The 27,140-nt window shown below is 45.4% G+C and overlaps 2 protein-coding genes across 2 annotated transcripts; one reads left to right on the forward strand and one right to left on the reverse strand.

Moving 5' to 3' along the window:
• Window positions 1-13,531: 13,531 nt before the first annotated feature.
• Window positions 13,532-18,405, forward strand: LOC311222158 (homeobox protein NANOG-like; the record flags this gene model as incomplete). Its single annotated transcript, XM_084306294.1, has 4 exons — window positions 13,532-13,712; window positions 16,186-16,460; window positions 17,495-17,584; window positions 18,043-18,405. 4 exons carry the CDS (start codon window positions 13,532-13,534, stop codon window positions 18,403-18,405), a joined length of 909 nt encoding a protein of 302 aa, XP_084162420.1.
• A 6,145-nt stretch (window positions 18,406-24,550) lies between these two features.
• LOC311217038 (homeobox protein NANOG-like) lies at window positions 24,551-26,819 on the reverse strand (the record flags this gene model as incomplete). Its single annotated transcript, XM_084298768.1, has 4 exons — window positions 26,636-26,819; window positions 26,220-26,485; window positions 25,404-25,493; window positions 24,551-24,967 (listed from the first exon to the last, which is right to left on the reverse strand). The coding sequence occupies exons 1-4, from the start codon at window positions 26,799-26,801 to the stop codon at window positions 24,551-24,553; spliced, it is 939 nt and encodes a 312-aa protein (XP_084154894.1). The 5' UTR covers window positions 26,802-26,819.
• Between the last annotated feature and the right edge of the window lie 321 nt (window positions 26,820-27,140).

The raw sequence follows: 27,140 nt of genomic DNA on the forward strand, positions 1-27,140 counted from the left end.
TTCTCCCTATTTGCCTTCTCAAATCATTCCTCAAAAAATTCCTTCAAAATTGTCCTGCTACCTGAAGTTCCCCATTACCTTTATCACACTAGAAATGGGAGCCATAAACACCCTCCTCTCCATATTTCCTGTATATACCTTTAACGCCAGCTCCTCATTCTCAGTAGATTGGGATGGAAACCAAAGCATTGGGCTTCTTTGCTATGAGGAATCAATGGTGATTTACTCTTTGAAGTGACTTGTTCTTTCTCAGGGGTCAGGAAATGGTCCAATAGCTGCTTTGGGGAACCACCTCCAGCTAGTCCAGATCCATACTAACCTGCAGACATTGACATACTGCAGTTTGCTCTTTTACCTCTCAAAGACTGATCCACCTCTCTAGTGTTGTTCTATCCTGTTCTGTGCCACAGTACACAGAAAAATGCTTAGGTAACCTTTATGGCCTTCTATCTTAGCTCCTGCCTTCTACACTGAAGCTTCATGCTGGCTGACCCTCCATGCCCATCACTGCACAAGCCAGAACCTTGTTGGACGTTTCTTAAGGAAGCCTGTGACCATTCTGCATGAGCTGAAGCTAGTTTGCAACCTTTCTTCCTCACTTTATCTACCAGGTTATGAATTCTCCACTGGGGGCGCATCCTCTGGTCTCATGCAACTTTCAAGTATTTCATGGACAAATGCATCCCTATGAATTAGAAAAACATTATTCAATGGATATACATCTGCAGAACATCAGAAATACATGGTGGCAAAACAAGTAAGTTGGTATGCCACTTCCATTTCCAGATGTTCACAGTGGTTGAAGGAAATCTGCCAATATTTGGCCAGTTGGTTATGGCTTTCTATAACCTGTCTAGTTTCTTCTCTGCCTCCAGCTGAAACTCCTTTGCTACAGCACATTTTAATGCACAATCAACTAGTATAGGCATTATGTTTAACCTTTCTTATTTATCCTACCATGTCTCAGAGTGCTGAAGAGTGTGATGGGTTACCCAGTGTGCTCTTTGTAGAATGTCACTGTGCCAGGACACCAGCGTGGGCTGTTGTATAATACACTGTATAATAATTATCCCATTCTCCCTTACGGGGATAATTTACATCTTCCCATTTCCCAGTATGCAGAGTAGTGGTTTGCTGCCACCTTCCAGAGAAGTATGATCTGGGAGACAATATCTACAGAGTACCTCATGTCAGCGTATATTATTACCACCTTTTTATTTCAAAAGGTGGTAAAGTTTGCCCTTGAACAGTCAGGACCATGAAGGCAAAAATGATCAAAAAGGCCTCATATGGGAGAATCCTTGAAAGCAGCATGGCTGAAGAGATCTTAAGAAAGCAAGCCAGAGTGGTTGGTAGTTAGTGTTAGCTAGCTGTTGGCTTAATACAAAACCCCACTCCTGGGGTTTCCCTCATTGGATCATGACTGTAAGGGTGGATTGGGAGCAGATAGTTGTGAGGCAGAGGAAATAAACTCTATTCTATCTCCTACAACAACCTGTAGCTCAGTACATGCTGTCTCCCAGCAGTCTCTGTCACCATGCTCCCTCCAAACTGGTCCTTTCATGCCCATCCAAGAGCACTCTGTGGTTACAAAAAGATGTCTGCCAAGAATACCAGGATGGTGGGAAAAACAAAAAACTACAGGCAGCTTTGGAGTGATGTGTATACTGAAGGATAATCTTCCCTCGGTCAGATACAGGACAGGGGCATCTGTGGGTACAGCAGAGCTTGAATTCTGAGAGCAGTTGGTATTCAACTGAGAGGCTAAATGGAGAGGGGTGATATGTGGTATTTGGGGTGCAACAAAATGCTGCAATCGTGTGTGTTTTCTCATCTGGGCTTTTACCCTCCAGTGAGGGACCCCACTGGAAGAAGGAATAAACAGAGTGGCAGTTCAGGAAAACATAACGAGGTAGTTATGGGTATGGTAGGTCACCCAGGTCTGACTACGAGGTGGTGCTCTGCATGCTGGAGTCGAACTGAACCCCCTCGCCGTGCTCTCTGGTTGTGCGAAAACCTCGCCAGCTTCCAGCAGGACAAGCTGACAGTGCCATCTCCTGGTCACAGCCTGGAGCACCAGAAACTAGCTGGTTCTGTTGCTGATCGTGAGCAAACCACTTCCTCTCCTTGCACCTCGATATTTTCATGAACAAGACAGTCCCAGGGAAGGCAGTGACGAGAGCTCACGCCCATCTAAATTAAACCTTGACATCGTCAAATAAAGGGTACAGAGCTACCCTCAGGTTGGCAGTTACTGCTGAAAGGAGAGGATGGACAAATATTGCCCGTACCTTTCTATGAGACTGTCGTTCTCACCGAGTTTCTGCAAAAAGGCATGACATTTATTCACTTCAGTTCTTTTTACCATGGGACTCCCTGATAGACCTGTCCTGATCCCATTTCCAGCTGTATTACTGTGGACTTCAGCAGCCATATTGTTGTATTGTGTTCCCACAGAAATTGTACTTGCTTTGACAAATCATCACGTTTTAACAGTCACCACTGATAAGACAGGTGGGTGTGGTGAGAGAAGGTGGGCAGCCTTTGACAATTTCCAATAGGAACACAATAGCTGTGCTTTCTTGAAGGCAGGAATACAATATCTTTAAGGTTGTGCCTAACCAGCTAGGAGGCTTGATTGCAAGTGCCCCACAGGATGTGAGAAAACAGCCTCTGCAGAAAGTTATTCACATCCTGTAGAGTAGAAATTAGGATGCCCATTTTTCTGCAGAGTGGGCTTTCACAGGAAGACAAAAAGAAACATGACTAAACCACACAATTTTCACAGAACATGAACAGCTGGGATTTATTGTAAGCTACTTGCAGAAAGAGCTCAGGAAAAACTGATAAATGCAGGCCTATTGATTGCCACAGCCAGGAAGAACAGGTGGACATATAAAATGCAGCTGGCTCAGCTAGAATAAAGCTTATCTGAGTAGTCTGTCAGACTGCCTTTCCATACACACAAAGTAAAGCTCTACACTCAACCATCAGGTAACGCAAGACAAGGTCCTGAGAAAGAGAACTGTCCCAGACATATGCCAGCAAAGCCCAGTCCTGACAGAAAACATGATTACTTTGAAATCTGCAAGGGCTCATCCATCTCCAAAACACTGTTACTGCAGAAGTGTTGAAAGAAATGTTTTTCAGCTTCCTTATTTCATGCCCTGGTAAAAAGCTTTTCAGAGTGAGCAATATCAAGAGCACCTTTACTCTTTGACCTTTTTCTCATTCTGATACAGGAATAATATTCATGCTCATCATACATAGCTCATAGCCACTGCAATCCAAAACAGGGGAGCAGGCAGGACAGCAAAATCACTCACTGTAGGGGAAAGACCACAGTCCCTAGGGTGTCCTTCCTAGACTGAAGCCAAAAAGTGATCCTGGAATGGGCACACCCAAAGAAACTCTCATTGGCAGCGGATATGCAGGCATCAGGTGTATGTGCTTGTGCAGTGTCCTGACACAAAGGAGTCTGTGGAAGCACAGCACAGCTTTTTCATCATCATTCCCTTCTACTGTCTGCTATGAAAGGGTAAGTTGGTGGAACAGAGGCACCAAGGGAAGTGGTTTATACTGTTCCTGGTGCCAGTGCAAGGGGTTGCAGGAGGTATGTGTTGACTGAGAAGCTCTGGGAGCCAAAGGTGCCATGTGCCCTGCTCCCAGGTTCCTAGAACTGTCTGCACCCTAGAGGGTTTTAGAGCATGGCCATGAGGACCACATATCTGATGTGTGGTTTGTGGGTGTGAATAATTTGGTTGCATAGATACTGTGTGCTTGATTCTCTCCAGCAGTGTAGTGACAAGGTGCAAAATGTCCGTACAGCCAGACAGCTCTCATGATGCGGCCTAGGGAGGTCTTCTGAGATCAGCATTATTGATCGCAAAATGCAGACCTTCATGAAAAAGTAGGGCAAAAGCTGAATCAATGCACAGCCTTGTACCTGTGCCTGGCCACGCAGTAGAGAGAAACAAAATTTTCACCAGCTTCACTGATGACTTACCTCCCACACCACACCCTGTGGGGATCTGCATGGCAAAGGGGTCACAAATTTTGCTAGCCTCCTCTCCTCCTCCCAATATGTGGTGGCTTTTCTTGCTGTTCGCAGGCTCCTCACATATCCATCTCTCAACTTATTCCTTTGGGAATTACTGTCCACTTTCACCTGGCTGACATCTTCCAACTTTAGGAAGGACAGGTATGGATGAACTGAAAGTACAGATGAAGGTATGGCAAGCTTCCTTGTGGAGGTTGGCTTGCATTACCTAGCTGCCTCTGGGCTCTCTCTTGTAACTCAAGGACTTTCTTGTGACCTTGACCTTCACATGGCCAAGGTCACAAGACCTTGTGACGTGGTAGACCCTCTATCACGTGGCATTTTCTGATGCCCCCATTTCCCCTGTAGCTCCTTGTGTCTCTGTCATGTTGTTGGATCCTCCTGTATACCAGCAGAACTGAGGGTGACCCAGTATTACAATCCCTTATACCTCTAGGAACATCTCCATATTTTCCCTGATATTTCAGCCCATTCACCCTGCTCTACCCCACTTCTCTATGGGGATATTAGATCAATAAAAATTACATGATGACCATGACATGAGGGTGCTCCCAGTGCCTCCCCTGTGCACCCCAAGTACTCCTGGAGCACCAGGCCACCCCTCGAGCACCGCTGGGTGAGGATGTGGCGGTGCGGGGAGGCCAGCAGGCCACAGCCTCTCTGGGGAGTGGAGAAACCCAAGGGCTTTCCTTTCCCTGGTGATCCCAGAAGATTTTTACATCGTGCCTTTGCTTCTGTGAGCAAAAAATATTCCTTCACGCACGTCCCAGCATGAGCAATGAAACTTTTGAAAAAGCTCTCCTGCCTTTTTCATGCTGATATTTCCACTGGCTGCCTGCCTGCCACTCTGTTGTCTTCCCTGCAAGTTAACATTACCTCCCCCAAAAATGGTTGCCTTTGGGCCACAAATTACTTTCTTCCTCCCAAGGTGTCTCATTCTTGCTAGAGTGCAGCAGCCATGTGGAAACACCAGATACCACGTGCCCTCAGTGGGGGGTGCTGACTGTGCTACCCTCTCTGTAGCATGGAAACATGCCTAATTTTTTTTTTTCTTTGGCAACACACTAGGAGCATGTATGTCTCCTGGGTGTCTCGCCAGCAGCGACTATTCCATATAGATGGCTGTCAACCACTCACCCACAAATTTTCATTGCAAAGTTTAGACTAATCTGCACTGCAATTATCAGGAACATTTTCTTAGACCACCTGAGGGCTCAAAGAAACAAATCTTGACTGCCCATGCCAAAGCACAGGGCTGCTCTGAAATATGAACCCCAAGCCAACCTCCCTCAAAACAGTCAATGCATACACACAGTGCCCTGCAGCCCTCAAAACAAAACAAAACAAAACAACAAAGACAAAACAAAACAGCAACAACAAAACACTCTAATTCACAACCCAAAACATAACACTGCTCAGCAGCACTTCTGTGCCACCCCCCAACCCACCCCAATATACGCCTGAGCCACAACTACAGGCTTCAGAGATCGGTGGATTTTTCTACAGAGTCTATCAGGTCTGCTCCTGTTTGCCCAGCAGAACTAACACAGCTCGCAGGAAGGAATTGGACCAATTAATAACATTGCCTATTAAGATCCAGCAATGATGTGACTGGTAGAGCTTGTTGGAGGATCATCCAACGTAACTGTTGGTAATGGTGGTGAGAGAGAAGGCCAGCCCTGGCCCATCTCTGTTCCAGACTGGGAGGGTACATAAGTGAGATTGTGAAGAACTGACAACTAAAGTGACATGCAATCTTATTTACTTTCATCACTGCCCTGTCTCTGTCTGCCAGTTCAGCCACCTGTCCGCACCTTTTTTATGGGAAAGGCAACCTGAGTGGAGCTGGCAGTGGGAACGCCTTCAGGAAAAAATAATCTCTCCCTAAGTGTAAACAGAGATTAGATACACAGATTGCTGAGAGGCAGAGAGGATGAGGTGCTGCAGTTCTATTCTGAATTTGCCAAGCAAGTATGTTTGGCAGAGAAAAGCTGTTTGTCTTTTTTTAACACTCTTGTGCCTGCTGCTCTTCCCTGGGACCTCCCCCTCCCTCTCGTTTTGCAAGGCACACACAAAACAGAACGTAGCCTTCTTTGCATGATCTCACCGTAACAGTGTATAACACCATCCTTTAGTTCTAAAACTAAAGTTTTCTGCATTGACAACCTGATGTTTCTGCCTAGCCAAGGTGTGGCCAGTGCTGCACAACAACAGGCCCTTTACCGAGCCTGTATGTTGCCTCAGTTTCCCCATCCATGAAAATGAGATGATATGGATCTTTGTCAAGTGCTTGCATGCCTGCAAAAGTCAAGCTGTTGCTTGAATTGGGTATACCTCAGCTAGTAAACATGCATCTCTTCTGCTTCTCTCTCTCTCTCTCTTTTTTTTTTTTTCTTTCATGCTGTGCTTCCTACATATCTCCCTTTGATATTTACTTACCTTTGGGATTCTTTCTCCCCAGGTGCATGACTAGCTCTCATTTTTTGCTTCTTCCTCCCTGCTCAAGCAAGATAGGTTGCTTTTACATTATTTCTTTGTTCTCTGTGGTATTTGCGACACCCTCCCAGCCTTGTATCACCTGTGAATTCCATTCCTCCTGGTTGTGTTTTCCCTGTCTCTGCAGCACCTAGAATGACGCAGCCTTTTGTGCTGTTGTTGCTGTAATTGAACCTGATGCTTGAAAGGAGAAGAAAAGGTTGGAATAAACTGCCTTGATGATTCAACCCTGGGGCTGAGTGATTTGTTTCTTTGATATCAGTCCCTTGATCAGAGCTTTGCTATGTTATCTCTGTTTGTCTGGGGAGAGTTAATTCCTGGCACATTTGGGCTGGTTGAATCCCAGATACCAGAGCTGGTAACTGGAAAAGGAGCAGGCTGCATTCTTCTCCCACTCCTAGATATGTCAGAAGAGTCTGTGAGGTTAGATGTTCCAGCGCTTATTAGTACCTTAAGAGAGTCTTCATCTGCATTTAATGTAATTGAGAAAGCTCTAACTTTCTTCCACCTGCCACAATCCATCACCTGCTCTCCCCTGTAATTTAATCCCTTGCAGAGCTGTCCCAACATAATTTCCTCTTCCTCCTGCCTTGTTCTGTGCACAGAGTCCCCTATTGACTCATCACTACTTGCATACTTTTTGCTCACAAGATATTTAGGAATTTATGAGTACTCGCTGATCCACTAATCACGAAGCATGATGGATGACTACCATGAAAAGAGCACTGAAAGCCTAGCATGAAACTAGCCTAACATAGCCTAGTCTAGGTCTAAAGCCTAGGATACAGCCTAAATTAAAAGCCTAATATCAATCAGATTATTGGATGAATGGGAGGGGTTCCAAGGCGTTTGCATCTGAGCTGGAAGAATGTCTGTGTAGATGCACAGTCTTGCAAACTGGGCTTAGGTGGGAGTTCTTTGGCTGAATTGCCTAGGAACAGGTGTAGGGGTGTAATCACACAGAGCCCACATCTGCCTAGGACCAAGTGCGAATTCCAACGGTAGGAGAGGGTTTTGTAATGTGTGCGTTTTTTACTACATTAAACAGCTAAGAATGATTTGAGATTTCAAGATTTCAGGCAGCTTGGTGCCATGGCAATAATCACCATTAAAAATCTTCATAACATTTGATAAAGAGAAGGGAAAACAGCTAAAGTACTGAGGAAAAAAATTTTTGACAATTCCTCATTCCCTTAATTCTTAATTTTTAGGAAGAAAATATATGAGAGATAGCATTAATGATAGTCAAGATTCATTTTTTTTTCTAGGGGATTTAGTCATGGTGGACCTAGGACATAAACTTGTTTTTACTTGATGTGCAAACTTGAAAATCTAAACACACTCTGAACTGGGAGAGGAAGAGCAACAAAGAAGGAAAGTGCACCTTTCATTTCTGATGCTGGGCACTTGCACCACTTTCTGCTGCTAGAGGATATATGGTATGAACTAGAAAACTCTTGGAACTAGAAAACACAGAGCAGCATTAGGCTGGCTGAGAATTTGCTGTTACCTCACACTGCCCATAAGCTCATAGCCATATAGTCAGAAAAATTTCTTTGGCCAGTAGCCATGGATGTGTTTTAAACATCATGTCTGATGTCCACAGAATGTGGACAGAAAAAGCCTTGTTAGGTATGAGTGAGAGCAGGGAAATCACCCCCTACTTTTCAAGAGATGTTGGAATGAGGCTAACTAGCAGACACGGTGACACTATCCAGGGCCTTCTCTTCAGCCTACTTTCATCACAATTTTTTTAGCAGTTCAAAGAAGTAAAAGCCTAAAGGTGAGATCCAGGAAGCTGTGGGAGTGCTGGCAACATTTGCAGAGTTCTTTTCTTACAATTTCACTTTTTTCTTGGCTTCAGAGTCAGATTTTGCTTTGGTTGGAGGGCCTCACTGTGTGAAGGATTTCAGGGAAGATATATGGATCAGAAAAATCCATAACATTATGATGACCAACAGCTTACCCTAAACGACTTTCTTGGAAACTAAGCCCATTCATTTTGTGTACCTTAATTTTAGTTAACTGGGTAGATTAAAAAAAGAGGGAAAAGCAGGGGAGTGGTTTTGGGGGAAGTGGATTTAAAAAGAAGGATGTATTTGTGCAGCACGCTTTTTGGTATGGTTTTAACTTTTAACTTTCACCAATTTTACTGAAAAACTTTGTTCAGCAAAATAAGTTTTTATTTTATTTTATTTTATTTTATTTTATTTTATTTTATTTTATTTTATTTTATTTTATTTTATTTTATTTATAGTATATATATTATACATAACAGATACATTTGTTATAATTTAAGAGGTAGGACCTCTACGAAGTGTTTTCTTTCTTCATGAACAAAACACACTGAACATGGGAAGTTGGTTTTTAAATTACATTTACAAGAGGACAGATAGAAAGCAGATAGGAAATGTAAAGAATGTAATTTAAAATGTACTGATGTCCTAGCTGCTCACCCAGTCTTTGATAGGTTGGTGGTACAAGAGGTCCCTTTAGATCTCTCAGTACTGAGAGTTTTTAACTTACTTTTCTGTGGCTCTGGATGGCTTCTATGTAAAATGAGGTGCCAGCTCTGACCCAGTTTAGCTCTAGGTTCAGAATAACCTAGAGAAGAGGGAAAGGCTTCTTGTCCTTTTTGATTACCTAATTGAAACTTCACCACATACCCTCTCTGGGAATATATTTAGCTCTTTCAGAATTTCTTGCCCCAGCATGACATGCAAACAAGCAAACAAAAACAGCAGCATGTTGGACTTGATGATCTTGAAGGTCTTTTCTAACATAAATGATTCTGAGTATGTGCTTATGATTTACTTTTTTTTTTTTTTTTAATCCATTTTTCTTCCCACTGCTTATCCTTAATACAGTAAAACACTATGTGGTAGGGGGAAAGAAACACTCATCTTCTGATGTAGGCTCATTAATAGAATTTTAAAGGAGGACAAGGCCCTTGTGAAAACTGCCTAAAAATGAGTATGACTATATTCCAGCACAGTCACATACAAAGCAAATTAAAAGTTAGGAAACATTCAATCACCAAAAATGAAAAATCAATTAAAAAATATATGGTGATTTAAGAGAAGTAAATTCAAGAGGAAGTTACAATTAAGTAACTAACACGCTGAACTAAGTTGTTAGCAAGGGGACAGGATGGGAATGCTGTGATGTGGGAATGTTTTCACTTCTTTGCTTTTGATCATTCAAACTGTATTAGTGTTTCAACTTTTTGCTTTCAAAAATTTTATTTAGATTAAGCCATTAGCATCAACATTAATCACAAAATCCCTGCAAATCTTAAAACAAAGAAGGGCATTTGTTTAAAGCATCAAAGAAAGAAAAAATACTATAAAACAAGACAGTCAAAGCCTTTTCTTAAAGCAACAGTGCTATCTTTCTTTGAATACTTAACCAAAACCACATTTAATGTGTTCCAAGATTGAAAAGCATACTTTTTCAAAGCCGACTTGGTGCCACCAGCTGTTTCTTCACTGAAGGGGCTGTTGTGCAGAGCTGCGCCGAGAGGTGAGGCATGAGGACTCAAGCTGCTACTGAACACCTGAGTCTGGTCAGGTTGCTGTCAGTGTTAACTTCCAGGTTCCACACACGTGCTCAGTGCCAGTTAAAGAAAACATTTCCATGAGCATGCTCTCCATCTTCTGCTCTACTTGTGCATGTCCTGAATTATGATCAGCATCCCAGCCCAGTGTTCAAGGTGGTTTTTGCAGCCTGTCCTGCCTTCCATGTCACTGGAGTTACACTGTCAGTAGCACATGCATTCACTAGTTTGTGGCTGTCTAGGGCCAGTGTGAGCTACAGCCAGACCTTGGAGAGCACGGGGGCAGAGAGTAAGGACTTCTCTTTTTCTCTTTCCTCCCAGTCTAACTACTAGTCTTTCTTCCTCACTGTCTATATTAAGGAAAGCTTGTGATTTACAGGCTCCTGTTCCATTTGCTATGACTGTTGCAGACTTGAATTCCACCTCAGAGAAAGCAAATAAGTTAGCTGTTGATGAAAAATCATGTTACTAACACACTTGTGAAGAATTTAGTTTCTTCTTATAGGAGTGTGCTTTCAGTTTCATGGAACAGAAAAACAGGAAAAGTTTTTATTTTTATTTTTTGGATACTAGAAAGTCCTCTGAGCCAAAAGCACAAGCCTGGGAAGGGCAGACCTCATGGAGGTCATTATGGGAAATTAGTAAGTAGCTGGGCTAGTCTGGAATAGCACCAAACAGACCAGAGCCTGGCTCAGTTTGAGGCCAGACCACATCCGCCTTGTTAGCTGCACTCTCTGTTGGTTTCAGTGAGCTGATCCACGTGCTGCATGGAGGAGATAAGCTGCTCTGTGAATGGTGGTGCTGTGCTGAAACCATGGGAATGAAGCCTGGAGGTTTGTTCATCTTCTCTGTGTCTCAGTCCCAGTCCCACTCCCAGTCCCCAGGGAAGTGACTCACTGTGTGCTGCACTCACTGGTCCAGTCTTGTGGGTGTCTCTGCTCCTAGGAGCAGTGTGTCTTCCTCCCATGGCTTCTATGCAGCGGGACTTTGTAGTGCAGCTGACTGTGATAATTTATTATGGCCTCTGGGCACTTTGTGAGAAGGATCCCAGACACCTTGAAAAGTAGCTGAAATCAAGAGCAAGTGAGAAGTACTCAGCCAACAGATACTGTGAAGCCAGTTATTTGCCAAACTTTCTGTCAAAATGTCAAATTAAATCTTAGTAGATATGTTGATATCCTCCAGGTTTGCTAACTTGTTCTTATTTTCTAGCTGCACCAAACTTGAACACCAAGATACTGTAATAGGCCAGACATGAATAGGAGTGCTTCATTCTCCTTGAGGGTCTGGCACTGGAGCTGCCCAGTGGGGTCCCAAGCTCATCGGTGACCCTCCCTTTGCTTAGGTAGCTAGATATGAGGCGTGGTGACTTGAGATCTTACGACACTGCTGCTCTGAAATATGGAGTGATTCAGATGTGAGGCATGAACCAAAACCATGATGTAGAGGCTGCTGCAGTGTAACTGACATATTCAGTATGTTCTTGGGATTTTGTAGGGGCAGAAGTGTTCAAAAGTCCTTTTGGACTTCATTTTTTCCAAACATATTTCATACTTGTAACTGCATTTCTTGTGTGGAGGGAAGTTAAATCCTGTGGTTTGTAAGCACAGAAAAACAGAAAATACAATCCTGAATGTCAACAGGAAAGAGAACCTAGTCAGGCCTCTACTCAGTTCCCTCCAGTCTGCACTTCATGGGAAAAGAGATGGTCTCAAGGCAGTAGAAATATCGTGATGTGGCAAGTGTGTTGAATGATCTGTCTGTGATGTTTCACAAGCAGCTGCTTTGATTTTTAAGCTCACTCATAGGCCAGAACTGTAGAAATTTTTAGCTTCCCATTCTGGGAAGAATGCTCTTTATTTACCCCTGCTGTACAGACACGGGAACTGGGATAGTAATCTGTCAAGAGACATAGAGCAGTGGCAGAAATGCTGGTAGAAGTGATGCTTTATATTCCTTTAAACTAATCTAACTTGCATTTACTTATGTTTTGCTCATCCCTGTTTGTCTGTCTCTTCTCCCTGCTGATATTTAACACTGTCACAGCAAGCAGGTTCCCCTCTCCGGCCTGTTGGGCAGGTACTGGTTGCTAGCACAGGCTCGGGAAGAAGGCAGCAAAAAACATCTGTGAAGCAACAAAGTGTTAGGGCAAATAAGGGTTTTCCAGGTTTAAATCATTTTACACTGCTGTGGAACTGCACCCTCAGCTCTGAGCTGAAGCCAGGCATGCACATGTCCCTATGCCAAGGCAGGGCTGATTCCAGCAAGAAATATTTGAATTAACTCCAGAATTTCTGTCTGTGCATTGAGAAATACAGACATTAGCTAAAGAATTCCAGTGTAGCTTGAGACGAAACTAGTCAAATCTTCCTAAGCTTAGGTAGACCAAAACATATGGAGGGTGAAGGACTGGAGCAAGCCCATAGAGCAGAGCAGCCCAGTATCTCATTGCTGTGTTCCGTGGCTCACTCAATTACCTCTAGTTATTTAATGAACAGTTTTGCAGGTGCCTGTCTTCCTTGGATCAGCCATGTGTCAGCAAACCGCTAACACTGCCTTAGAGAACCCACTTCATCTTTACTCCAGCCAGTCTGGGGTAGCCTGACAAAGGCCACAGACAATACTATGCAACCAAAAGGATGTGCCTTTGAAGGGCCATGGAGGAGCAAATCTGTTAGCCGTGGACCTCACCTGTATTAAACCTTTCCTTACCTGCATATAATTGTGAAAAAATATCTTCTGATTGTACCCCTGAGCCTCCTACACTGAGAGTCTAGGAAGTGCTGCTAGGTCAAGAGGCAGTGTGGGTGTGGGTGTCTTGTGGGGATGCCAGTGTGGCACGAGCCCCAAAGCAAAGGTCTCAGACCCCCCCCCCATAAACTGTAACCTGGGCTTGGGTTTGCACTGCAGACCAGCACCGGATCCACATTCCATCCACTTCCTTGCAGTGGAGATGAGTTTGTTCTTCCAGTGTAGTGAGCAGCTCTCTTCCACAGGACATCCGCCCTCATGGCATTATTTTGTGATGGGATGGTTTAAGCCGAGCCCAAAGAACCAAACAGGACAGGGTTTTCTGGGGCTCTGGATCACAGACCTGCTCAGGTGTGACTGAGGGACCTGCAGAATGGGAAGAATTCATAGGGGACATATTTTAGCCCTGATACCATGTGTGCCCCCTCCTCCCCCTCCCTCTGCCTTGTTCTGTCCCCACCCCACCAATCAGCCCTCTTTAGCATGACAAAGAGCCTCGAGAAGCCAACGATGATAGATATTGCAGTCCCAGGCAGGGGACAGTGAGCTATAAAGTCATCTGCCTGTCTATACTTCGGGGCTACCACAGCTTGCCAGTGACACCTGCCCCCTAAGCGAAGGTGGCATCTCTTGGGAGGCAGGGGAATCACCCCTCCACCTGCCCCCCCATGAGTGCTCAGCTGGCTCTGCCCCCCTACCAGGCTTACCCCGGCGGGTCCGGCATGGGGTACCTGGAGTTCTGCTGGAGCTCAGCAGGAGACACAGGACATGTTCCCGTTTCGGCCGGGCCAGCAGCAGCAGCCAGTGCCAGTCCATCTCCAGAGGCAGGACAGCACAGGCAGACAACAGGTAAGATGCTTCTGTCAGGGTACCTGGGGTACCTGTGACCACACTTCAGCCACTTGCGTAACCACTTTGAGCAGATCTTTTTTTTTTTTCTTTCTCCTTGCCTTGGATTTCTTATACGTGAGCTGGGCAAAAATCCATGTGGCAGGTGAGAAGGATGGCCTTTAGCTGTCACTTCACCTCTACACAGTGCGTTTCAGTGGTGCCTGTGAACTGGTTTCCTAAACCTCACCAGGGACTTCAGGTACAGGCAGTTCTGTGCTTTGGGCTAAGACGGTGCAAAGGCATGTTTTCATGAAATTTGTGGCTATCAGGAAAGGAATATCTGGGCCTCTTTTTAGACAAATGCTGTCATGTGCTTTGGAGCAACACATCCCAAAGGTAGCTGTGCTCAGGGAGTCCCCTGGCCTCTTACAAACTCCTTGTGCCCTTCATGTGCTCAAAGCTTGTTCTTTGGCAAGTCATGATCTGAATCACTGTGTCAGGAAATCTGCTCCCTTCACACCAAATGTTGTTCCTTTACATTTCTTCCAGTTTGTCATTTTCCTCTCTCTATTCCCCTCACCTTTCTGTGCTCTTGTCTCTTTGCCTCTCCCTCTCTGAAAAAAATTCCAGCCTTGCTCCACCTCAGTGACATTTTCTATGCTTTCTATTCCTTCCCCACCCTGGTGAGTGGCAACAGAATGGCTGATAAAAGTCTGATAAAATCAGATCTTCACCCAACCTCACTGTGTGGTCAGCAGGGTAACACTCTTGCAAGGGGTGAGAGAGAAGAGAGAAGAGTGAGTTTTCAGAGTGCTTGTTTCGAGCTGTCAGATGCCATGGAGAGCTACAGCCTTGGGCAGAGGTGCTAGTGGCTACTTGGGTTCAAACACTCTCCTTCAGTGAGTGTTCTTTCTTTCTTCAGAGAGACGCCAGCTTGGGGAGCGAAGGCCTACATAAAAGTCAAGGGCTTGTGGAAGTTGTGCCTGTCTTAAGTTTTTGTGTTTGTGTCTGTTCCATGCCTGTTTGTGGAATGGCGGGCCCTGGGAGGACAGCTTGTGTCTCTGCCAAGAGAGCAACAAGGAAAAAGATACCACAGACATGGCCCTCCCTTCTGAAGGCCAGAAAATTTTTAGTGTTGCTTAGTAACACCTCAGCTTAGGCCAAGGAGCCCATTCCTCGGGAAGGTATCAGTGATTGGGTTGAGATGTGTGTTCAGGAGGATGAGGAGGATGTCTCAATGGGATTCAAAGTTACAGCTCTCAAGATGGCTAGGAAGGAGATCGGGAGCTACTGGAGAGAGGCTGTGTACTGAAAATTGCACTGCACATTCACTGCAGCTCCTCTCTCCAGAAATGTCAGTAGGAAGAGAGGGCATGGGGTATGCAGAAGGGTTTGTAGAGGAGTTGCTGGAGGAAGGAGAAAAGGACAGATTTATCCTTGCAGGTATGGGAGGGAGGAAGACTGGCCTCACAGACAGTCAGGATTGTCTTGAGAAGATCTCAGCCTGTCACAGGCCTCAGCAACCAGGCACCTGACAGAAAGATTCTGGGGGTAATCTCTCTTGTTAACATTTTCCTATTCAGGCAGCCTGAATGACTTTGCATCTTGGAAGCTTTTGTCTAGAAAAGTGGCCCAGCTTGTTTAGGAAGTTTTTCCTTTAGATCTTTATCTTAGCTTTGTCCTTCAGCAGAGACCCCCTTAGGACTTTTAACAGGACAAATGAGAAGGGGCTGAGACAGCTTCCTCCGCACTTCTGAATTTTGTCCCCAGTGTCTCCAGTACAGGGTTTCTGAGTCTTCTCCCCTGTCTCACACGCCCACTTTTCCTTTCTCCTACCCCATCTCTGTGTCAAATCTCTCTCCTTTGTTCTTGACATAAGGCTTCCCAAATATCTTTATCTGCACATTTGTTTCCAGCACTGAGACAGCCTGTCAGTGGGAGCCACTGGAGTGATATAATATCCAAGGTCTGGCTCTGATTCTCTCCACCTGTATACCCCCCCTCACTGTAAGCATTGACTGTTCTGCCCCAACATACACCTTGGGAATGGAGATTTCTTTGCCTATCGAGTGCCTTGAGATTCCTGGGCAGACAGTTTTGGGGAGGCCAGTTACCAACCCAAATCTCATGACTAGACTTCTTTAAACCACCTGAACCTGAAAAATTACTGGGGCCTTTTGAAGGAGAATAATTACACTGTGAGCCAATGTGCAGCATTCTCTCTTCTGTGCCCTGACTTTTTCACCTGATGAAAGGGAACTGTGGACATCCTGGAAGTCTGAGCTGGAAAACTGCTCACTGTCAGTAGGCGTCTCTGTTCTCACAGATCCATGAAGGTAGAAGTGTGACACAGACCTTTGCCTGAAGCAGGCTTCTTCCAGGTAGACAAGGAGTACTGATGTCATGACATAACACATAGGTAGTGCGCTCATATCCATTCAGCTGTACATTATGTCTTATATACCTTCTGCCACTCTCTTTTTATTTCTAGAAATTTCCCCGGCTTCCTCCAGTTCTGGGAATTTCAGCCAGTTCATGCCAGACTCAGCCACCAGTCCACATTCAGCATCCTCATCCCCACAACCTACTGCTAAGCCTCAGAAAGGCAGAGAAGATGTCATGGGGACAGTCAAGAAGGGCAAGAGCCGCACAGCCTTCTCCGAGGAGCAGCTGCAAACCCTGCACCAGCGGTTCCAGGCCCAGAAGTATCTCAGCCCCCATCAGATCCGGGAGCTGGCAGTGGCCCTGGGGCTCACCTACCAGCAGGTGAACGTGGAGGCTTTGACCCATGGTATATCTGTTACACAGTGGCTGAATAGTCACATAAAGCAGTGGCAGGATGGAAAAGCAAGTCGCCAGCAGAGGGCAGAGGCAAAGGTGCTACGTATCAGTCATTGCCCTGCCTATTTGTCCCCAGATATCTGAAGCACTTCTGGGGGACAGGAGAGTCAGTGGCACCTGACCTGGGCCTCCCCAGTGAGGGGTCACTTAAGGCGGACAGCTGCCAACACTTGCAGTAGAATTACAAATGCATTTATCAATATGCTGTTTGGTACAAAGGAAAAATAACCATATAATTACATGAAGTTACAACTCCAAACTCTGCCTGGCATTTGGATATCAGAACTAGGCACGATGGCCTGGATGTCCCTGGATGCCCTGGGACTAAAATATTCATATATGCATTGTATATGCACATGCAGGCACCCACATACTGAACTGGTTCTGTCAGGAACAGGGCTGGCGGGACAGTCTGCTATTTCCTTCAATCAACATCCTTGCAAAGGCTGCTCTCAGAGCCCAGACACAGCCCTGGGGGAAAATGGTCTGGAATTCACCCTTGCTAGGAGCTTTGAATTCCGAAACTACGGGATACAAGAAGCAAGTGTTTCACTTTGCTCACATGTATCCACTGGTTTCCTGCAGAAACAGTGTTTCAGAAATTTTCCTGTAGTGCAGGGGGCTTATGGAGACGGGGGTGGGTTTAATTTGCAGCAGTCATTGCTGTCCATGACTGCAATGAGTTTGTATGTCACAACTGTGACTGACACAGGGCTATAATGCCGCCCCCTCCACCCCCTGCCCACATGCAGATGCACTAGCCACCTGCTGAGGCTGCTAGACAGACATCTCCCTTGGCAATAACCCCAGGGAACACTTAAAGGGCTTTGTCTGCTGCTCCCCATATATCTATGCCATCTGACCACTCTCCCCTGATTCTTTGCTGCTTGTAAATCTGATAACAGTCACTACTCCCTCTTCTTTGCTGATATTTTCTCTGGTCTTCCTTCCCCATCTAGGTGAAGACTTGGTTCCAGAACAGGAGGATGAAGCTGAAAAGGTGCCAGAAGCATATCCTGTGGACTGCTCGGGCTCAGTGCCTCACGCAAGTAAGAACACATGGGCAATGTAACTGTATAGGTACAGGTACAACACACCATGCCTTCTGGTTTGCACAGAGGCACAGACTTGGCACGGCTCTCCAATGTCCTGTTGGTAGCCTGGCAATGGGCTGACTGTGCTACTTAAATGCTTCTGGAGAATGATTGTATTCCTTAAATATTGCATATTAAATATTGCATTTGACTGCATATACATACCAGAGCTATGGAGATGGGTATGAATCTTCTTGCCCTGCCATCCCACTGCTGCTGATCAAGAAACAATGTGAAATGTGAAGGGACAGAAGTCCCTCTAGTGGAAGGTGTCCGTGCCCATGGTAAGGGTGTTGGAACTAGATGATTTTTAAGATTCCTTCCAAACCATTCTATGATTCTGTGATTCTGTGTCATGTCTGTGGACACCAGTGCAAGATGTTGTGTTTTGATTCACTGTCTTTCCTTTTCAGAACAGCTTCCAACCAAGTACTTACCTGGATGTGCACCCCAAATTCCACCAGGGCTACCCGATCAATGCAGCCAGCAACATCCAAACAGTGTCTTCTCCCCGCCAGCACTACGGAGCAGGGCAGAATGCTTACGCGATTGTGACCAGCGAGGATGGAGGAGTCTTTGGCAAAGGTGGGGGCACCTGCAGCGTCCAGCAGACGGTGGGCTTCATTGCCCAGCACAAAGTAGACTTTTATCACAGCTGTCCTGGCAGTGTGGAATATCCGGGCACAAAGACAGGTGATGGCTGTAACTTTCACCACGCAGCGTCCATGGGGGCATCATTCCCAACCACTGCTGGCTACCATCTCTATCATTCCTAAGCATTGTGTGGGTGGGGAACTTGGGCACCTTGCAAGCAAATCTTATTCTCATCTCTTCCTTCATTATTCATGTAATTTCCAACTCAGGGGCATCATGTAACTAGAACCAATTTTGGCATCCAAACGTTTGCCTGCAGGCATGCCCAGACACACAGGTGCTAGCACATAAGCATACATATAGCCCTTCATTCATATGCCTTTACACATACACATGCACACGCACACACAGTTCTTTATTGGGAAATATAGCCAAATTCCCTTACCTCATATGCCCAAGGTCTGGCTGACTAGACTGTCTCCTAGGTCTTCCAAATTATGGACCTCAGAACCTAATCTCAGAGTAGGCAAAGATTCCTTTGAGGACCTCATGTACACACGTCACTGTACAGAGCACACAAAGATGTGGGCTGTCTGTAGAGGTGCTAGTCGCATACTTTTCAGTGACAGTGGATAAGCTGTTGTTACACAATGGGCATCCATCTGATGGTTAGACCACCAGTTCTGTAGGTTAGCCACAAGTCATAGGAGTGAAGAAATGTATAATGAAGGGAGATTTGACAAGCTGCTTGCAGAGAGGGTATTGAGATGATCTTATAAGCATCAAAATGATAAATAAGCTCATTCTTCTATCTTTCCTTGTTTCCTCTTGAGAAAAAATAAAAGTGCATTTAATTTGGAAAATAAAATACTTTTTTCAGGTGGATTATGTGTTTTTCTGCATTTTTTTCTCTTTATAACCAGGCAATGAAACCCAGATGGAGAATAAATAGCCATAGCAACCATATTCTGTTGTTATTACTGATTTGAATCTGAAACTATAAACAGATATTTTTCCTTTTTTATCAGTGGATCAGCTTCATGGTTCTTGGCAAGACCAGATATCTAGAATCAGAGGGCCAGAAAGGTAACTCCCACCTACTTTAAAAATCTCTCCTACCCAGCAATATTTCATAATAAGACTAAGACACAGTGGTACTATCATTTCTAACTTTAATACTGCATGGATATCTAAGTACCTAAAAACAGATGTGTGTATCAAAGTATATTTAATAGCAGGGTCCCACTTCCCTGAGTCAAAGGTTTTCTCTCAGACTGATAAAAATGACTTTATCTTAATGTGAAATAGCTGTCATGGTTAAGAAAATGAGTATAAAATGAAAGTACTTGTTGTCTGAGACTGGAATAATATGTGTGGCCATCTGCTGTTTTGCTTTTCTATGCCTCACAGTTGTTTGTTCCTACCTCCATTCCATCATGTAGCCACTCTCTGACCCTTTGAGTTGTACAGCTACACTGTATGCAGGGCTACACTTTTTATAGGGCTGTGTACTGTAAACTGGATGGATTGGAAAAATAGGGCCTTCTGGAAGATCGATTTTGACTCAGACCATTTCATTTCGGAGCACAGTCCCACACCCCACATCTGTCCTGCTCCCACCAAGTGCTTTTGCTCAAGAAAGACTTGTTCTTTCAACCACTACACCATCAGAAGGGTGGGGATCAATTGGGTCTGCTTAACTGAAAGCCAGCATTAAGATGCTGGTTAACATCTCAAGGCACAGTACAATAACATCAGTTATCAGCTCCTTTGCAGTTACCCTGTATATTATCTGGAACCTTTCCATGTCATCCTAATAAACACAGTTGTAGGTGAAAAAGTTGAGTCTTTCCTCATTATCTGGCAATGGTTCACTTGCCTGCGTCTTAGTGCTCGCCCCAGGCAGCAGTGCCAGTGTTGTGATATTTAAAAGATTTAGTGATTCAGATACAGCCCAGCAGCTAGAGACATACCCTGTGCACAAGCAGCAGAACTTCCATTAAACATGAGAAATTAATTCTAGTCTTGTTTTTATGAAAGAAATTCACAGGTATGACACAAGGGTGCTCTTCAAAACTTTGGAGGCATGAAGGTAACATGGCCCTTACAAGAAAGGAAAAGCTTTTAAGCTCAGTGCCATGATTTTGGGTCCTTTGTGTCTCTTGACCTGCTCAGTATTGGTTAAGATGCTTTTGGCTACTTATGATAGGCCAAGCAAGAGATGTGTGCCAATGCTTTACTGAAAATTTCCAAAGTTATGGTAGCTCAGTGTTTGAGTCATGCAGGGTAGTTGGATGACTAAATATAACACTTAATGCCTGCAGGGAAGAACCTATTAAAGGTCACACCTTTTATCTGCACTGCAGAGATAACTAGGGCTGTGAGCCCTTGCTCATGGGCCACTCAGAAGAAATATGCAGCTTGTAAAACATAGCTGCAGGCCACATTGACAGAGAGAGCAAGGAATGAGGTTGCTTGCACCACACTACCTACTTGTTATTTTGCCTATAGAACAGCTAAGGCTGGGACCCAGTAAATTAGGAGATAAAACCTAGCCTACATAGCTTGCACTAGATTTAATTTGTTCAGTTTGGATGGGATTCAACAAACTAGAGCATTGACCCTGCAGAGATTCTGAAAGTGCAGCTTACCCCAAATGCTGTAATATGTATCAAGCTTGACATGGAAGTGAGGATGCCAGCAGCCAGATATTTGTTGGTAGGTGTCCTGCAGAAACAGGTGAGACTGTTCGCAATACTCCATGTGAGCTTACAGCTGGATCCTAGTAAGATGCTAGCATGCAAATCATGTTTGCAGAAATCATGTTTTCACAGCACAGCCACAAGAAGATGCAGCAGTGCTAGCAGAGATGTAATGCATCCCACAAAGATAAGGCTTTTTTTTTTTTTTTTTGATATGCACTTACTTCCTTTGAAGAGCTACTATTAACCTGCTAGGAAATACCAGTCTCAAGGGATTAGTTATATCTCCACTACTTTTGGTAGTAGTGCTGCAATTACCTGTGCAGCTGTTTCACAAGTTGGGGTAACTCAAGCATGTCAAGGTAACAGACCTCCAGCAGCATGAAAAGACCAAGTCCAGTGTCATTCCACAGCTACCTGATCCTGGGTCTTTCCCAGCCCACATTCCAGAATTCCAACAGCCACTTTGCATCTTCCCTCTAGCTCTGCAACTACGTGCACTTGCCAAACCTGCACGCGGCCTGGGGGCTGAGCAACCAAGGGAATAATGTACCCATGCAGGAACACTCCATTTCTGCAGAACAATTCCAAGGTAAATGCAGTAACTAAACCACAGCATGCAGAGCAAACAGCCCCAAAGCTATTTAAGCAATAGGTGTGTTGAGAACAATCTTACCTATTTCTGCAGGACATCTACCAGCAATTATTTGCCTACTAGCACCCTCACCTCCTTACCCTTGGGGCAGAAACATGGAAGAAAAACATACTAAAACAACACAGGTAATTTGTAGCAAGCATCCTCTGCTATCTTTCTACAAAGACTTATGTATCTTGTATATTTCTTAGACCTCAGGTTTGTATCCTAAAAAGTAATAATTAAAAAAATAAAGGTGAAATGCAACTGGTTTGGTAGCTAGGACTTTTACAGATGCATGGTTTTCTGTTCTTTCAAACAATGCTGTCATTGAAATTAGCACTGCTGCTAGAGCAGCATCCAGAGTTCATCTAAACATGTTAGAATACAAGACACAAGTCAGACTTGTAAGGATCCGTTTTGTAATACATGTACAGGGAGCAGTATAAGCCTGCCATTTCTCCTTGCTGGCCAGACTTGCCTTTTTCTGCTGTTGAAGGTCAGCCGCTCATATGCATACAAGTCAGCCTTTCTTCCCCTACAGCCTCAAGTGCCCAATCCCTCACCTTCCTGCACATATCCTACTTTATGCCCTGGAAGCAGAGTCTTACAGCATTGCAAAAGGAAATTGCACATGCTTTGGCATCTATACAAGCAAGCAGGTTCTATGCAGCAAAGGACCTGTGGCAATCTGAGCAGTCAGCTGCCATTTTACCCTCCTGTGCTCAGTGGGAATACATACTGAACTACCCTTCAGGTAGATGAAAAGCATCTGTGGTATATTGTAAATTAAGGAGCCTGGAATTGAACCCAAACAGACCGCTTTTGCTAGTTTAAACTATGGCCATTAACAGGAGCTTGCCTGTACTAATACAGCAGTAACCTAAGGGTTTGAAGACAAACCAGTGCTTTTTTTTTTTTTTCCCCTTAGCACTACTACCCATGAAGGCTTGCGTACCTCAGCCACAGATGGTTTTGCACATGTTTGAGCTAATAAGCATGTAGGAAAGGTAATGCTCAACAGCCAGCTGAAACTCACTGAGCAGGAAGAGGGTCAGTGAGCCTCTAAACTGCTGGTTGCTGATGCTGCTCTAGTGCAAGAGCCCCACATGTACCAGCTCCCAGTTGCTAAGCAGCAAGAAATAGTCTCAAGGCAAAGAGGGGAAGGAATCAAGTTCTGTTTCAGTGCTGAAGGCAGGATTCAGTTACTTCTATTAAAAAAATAATCTACAAGTTTGGTATATGTAAGGTTAGGACAGGAATCCCCAGAGGGCTGTAGCCTGAATAACGCAGTACTTCTAGACAATACCTGGAGCAGCAGAAGCAGGCAGATATAAAAATCTCAAAATGCATTTTCTCACTCCCAACTGAACTGAGTATCCCTCATACCTAAAGTTACTCTTAATCATTGCTAGCAACCCAGTTGCCTACTCCTGAAGTCCCCCTTGCACTAGGCAACACACCTGCTTATGGAAGTCAAGGCTGATGACTCCTGCGACTTACTCCCTTTAAGCAGCTGCTGGTTCCTACTTCTGGGACAAACACAATGGGATTTTTCCCTCCTTTCCCCAGTACTTCCAGAGGAACAGAACCACCCTTAGAACGCTGTTCTGGTGAAAGATGCAAGCTGGCAACACTGTTTAGGCATTAAAATAAAGTCATTTATTTTCAACTCAAACAAGTTCATAAAAACATTAAGCAGATGCAAAATAATAAAAGACAACATGCACATAACCATAAGAACATGCTCAAGATCACTGCAAGAAAATACACTTAGAAAAATGAAACTGGAACACAACAAATATTCATCTCCCTTGCAGTGAGTTTAACTATGACATACAATCCTCATGCATACATTAAAATACTGGATTGCAGTAAAAAAAAAAAAATGTGCACTAGTGACAACAATACCAAAAATTATATATGCTTTTACAATTTACTCTTGCCAGCTCATTTTGTGTTCTTGAGCAGTGGCAGACAGGCTTCTACAATTCTACCACCTAGCATTCTTTTAAGTAGCTGGCCATCTCTACCCCTGAGAAGACTGCCATGGTATTGTCACTGTGTTCATGAAGTGCTAGTGAACCATGACATACAGATAAGTAAAACTGTTCTCACCACCTCACACAGAAATGGCACTTTGGGATACCCTCTGCTGCAATATTCTGATTGGGACAAGCCAACAGTATCTCAGCAGAAAGATTAAGGAAGGCAAGATCTGAACTGCAAAGGAACAGTTCCTGAGATCCACTGTGAATGATTTGACAGGCACAAAGAAGTTAGCAGCTCTGGAAACTATGGAGAAAGTTTCCATTTCAACTATCAGAAATACTTTTCTCCGCTTTTCTTTCTTCTGCTCCTCCTCTCAATCCCCCTGATGTACACAGGAAGGTACCAAGCAAGGAATAGGCAGGTGCTGACCTCTCCAGGAGGAGGAGAAGAGTAACTTTGGATCAAAGCCATCTGAGATCAGATGATCTTTTAGCTTTTCAGTGAAGAATGGGAGGACCCAGATGAACTTATCAGCTGTCTGAGGTATTAGCAAAAGGCAAGACAGAAAGATAGATTCTGGGTTACAGCTGGTATTTGTTGCAGAAGTGCAAGAAAAGTCTTCTCCAGCAAAATCCTGATGCAAAACACAGGGCAAGGATCAGAGAATCACATGCTAAAGAGGCAGCAGAGTAGGTCTTGGACAGTAAACATCAGCCTTCACCATCTCTGCTGCTCCTGGCTGTGGCATTGCACATTCCCCTCCATGAATGCAGTTTTGGATTATCTACGCACAAAACACCCTTGGCCAAGGGTTAGCTATGCACAAATTCTTTTAAACAGAAGAGAAGCCAAACACAGCAGGGTACCAAGACCCACCAAGAGTAAAAAGCCAGAACTGAGGGGGGGGGGGCAAAAGAAAGGAATAAAAATTGGATCTCTGAGTCAAGATCCTAGAAACCCCATGACAGAAGACAGGAAGAGGGAGAAAAACACTTTGGTCTAAGACTCATAACCGCTCTGGGTCTCCAGCGTATGCCAAGGGGCCTGGTACTGATGCCGTACAGGAGAGCTTGAGAACTGCATGATACCATCAGAGGTGCTCTGGAAGCTGTAGGTGTCTTCTGACTGCAGGCCATCATAATCCACATTAGTAGGGTAGCCATGATAGAAGTTCATTTGCTGAGTTAATAAACCCACAGCTTGCTGGGTGTTGCAGCTTGTCCCACCTTTTCCGAAGAACCCCTCGTCCTCCACAGCCATGAATGGGTACAGGCACTGCCCATTCCCATAAGTCTGGCCACTGCTGTAAGCTTGGTGCATGTTGGTCACAGCCTGAAGGTTTCTGTTAGCACCAGCAGGGAATCCTTGGTGAAACGTAGGGGTCATATCCAGGTATGAAGCTTGATGAAACCCATTCTAGGGGAGACAGAGATAGCTGTTCAGTAATTAAGAACAGGCACACGAGCTGTGTCCATTGATTTGGATATGTCCTCCTTTCCACCCTTTCCAAAATCAGTTATTTTCAGTCCACATCATCCCCGCTATAGATTTATAATAACAGAGATCATAAGATCTAAACTTAGAAATCCCCAAACCACCATGCTGGGAAGAAAGCCAGCATGAGTAGGCCTTGGTGGCCCTCTCTGGCCAATTCTTAACCTGGAAATAAGTGGATAACATTATTTCAGTTGCCAGTGCAGGTTTAAAATAGATGCTGCTGTAAAACCTGTAAACCTGTTCTGTACACATGAGAAATACAACTATCTTAGACATGATGCACTTTTCAGCACAAAACAGAGGATCCCTGACTAGTGGAAATATATATAGCAAACAAAAGGGGCAATTCTCTCACCTGTGATAGATACATCCCTTTTTCCACCCACTGACTCTCCTTCTGGCAACGTTTAAACTTCATACGTTGGTTCTGAAACCATGTTTTCACCTGGAAGTGAAGAGGACATAGAATATTAGAAATTCATTCTTATTTGAATCTCAGTACATATCCTAAAAATGTATTAGTTTCTATAATAGTTTCTGCATGGGTCCTAACACAGTGCATAGTTTCAGCAGCTAACGTTAGGCATCAGTAGAACCAAAACTGAGCCTAGCACACTTACTGCTCAGGTCACCACGGGATCTTTCATGCTCAACATATCAAAAACCCTTCCTGAAAGACAGGCAAGACAACTGCTGAAACATTGCTTGTACAGCAGCACCTCACTGCTGTGATGAGATCAGTGCCGATTCAGTAGTGACTCGTGGCCTCAGTCACACACGAGTAGCTGGCGAGGCAAAGACCACCTCTTTAAGGAAAGACTGAGGGTGCCACTACGTATAAGAAAAGTAGTGCCAAATATATGTCTTTTTGTATTTTATCAGAGACAACATATGTTGATTCAGAGCAGTAACCTGACTAAGTGGCACTGCCCTTTATTTCCGAACATCTGCACACAGTGGGAGGATAGTGCGGGAAGTAAGAGGAAGACTGAGTCATAAGTTTTCACACCCTCTACTCTCTCATACATGCAATCAGATAAATAAGATAATTAAAAGACACTCCTCTGGGGACCTAAGAAAAAAAAAAAGTAAACAACAAAACAACAATTGGTTGTGGTAGCAAGATCACTCCACAACAGGGGTGCAACTTTGCTCAGAGCAAGACGTTCACCTGCTTGTAGGTGAGCCCCAGGGACGCTGCCAGCTCCCGGATCTGGTGGGGGCTGAGGTACTTCTGGACCTGGAACCGCTGGTGCAGGGTTTGCAGCTGCTCCTGGGAGAAGGCTGTGCGGCTCTTGCCCTTCTTTGCTGCGCCCTCATCTTTCTCCTTGACCTGGAAACTGGGATGTGGAGACGGGCGCTCCGCGGTGGGGCTGGTGGCCGAGTCCGGCGTGTACTGGACGAGCGTCCCCGAGCTGGAGGAAGCTGGAGAGGCATCTGGGGAGGGAAGCAGCGGCGAGCGCTCACACCTCAAAGTCGACGCCCAGCTCCCCGAGTGGCTCACGGATGCCGGGAGCCAGGGGTGCCCTGCCGGGACGCGGTGGCCTCGCCCGGCCCCTGCCCGAAGCGGTCGCCCCCCGGCCGTACCTGGGTGACTGGGCGTCCTCTGCTCGGCGGGCAGGGCCAGCAGGTCTACCGGGGCCTCCTCGGCGGCCGCGCCGTCCATGGTGCCGGCGGAGGGCCAGCAGTAGTGGCCGTACCTGAGGGCGCCGGCGAGGGGCGTGTAGGGCGGCATGGCCAGGTGGGCGCTCATGGCCGGGCCCGCACCCCCAGCCCCGGGCGCCTGCCGCATGCCGATACCCCATTAGGCGGAGCCGGGGGGTGCTTTATGTCCTCCCCAGGCCGGCCTCGGCTGGAAGGGACGGTCACGGCCATTGTCATGTTAAAAGCCGGTTGATTGGGGGGGGAGTGGCTCCGGGGGGCGCTCAGCCCTCCCTGCGGGGACCCTGCTCCCACCTCGGGGCCCGGGCGGGCAGGGCAGGCACCCCCGCCCCCACGTTTCACACTCCTTCTCCCCACCTACGCCCCCCACCCAAGGGGGAAGAATGGAGGCGAGGCAGGAGCCTCCCCCCAGGGCATGCGGGGGCTGTCG

The sequence above is a fragment of the Netta rufina genome, assembly GCF_964035555.1.
Source record: "Netta rufina genome assembly, chromosome: 1".
Lineage (NCBI taxonomy): Eukaryota > Metazoa > Chordata > Aves > Anseriformes > Anatidae > Netta > Netta rufina.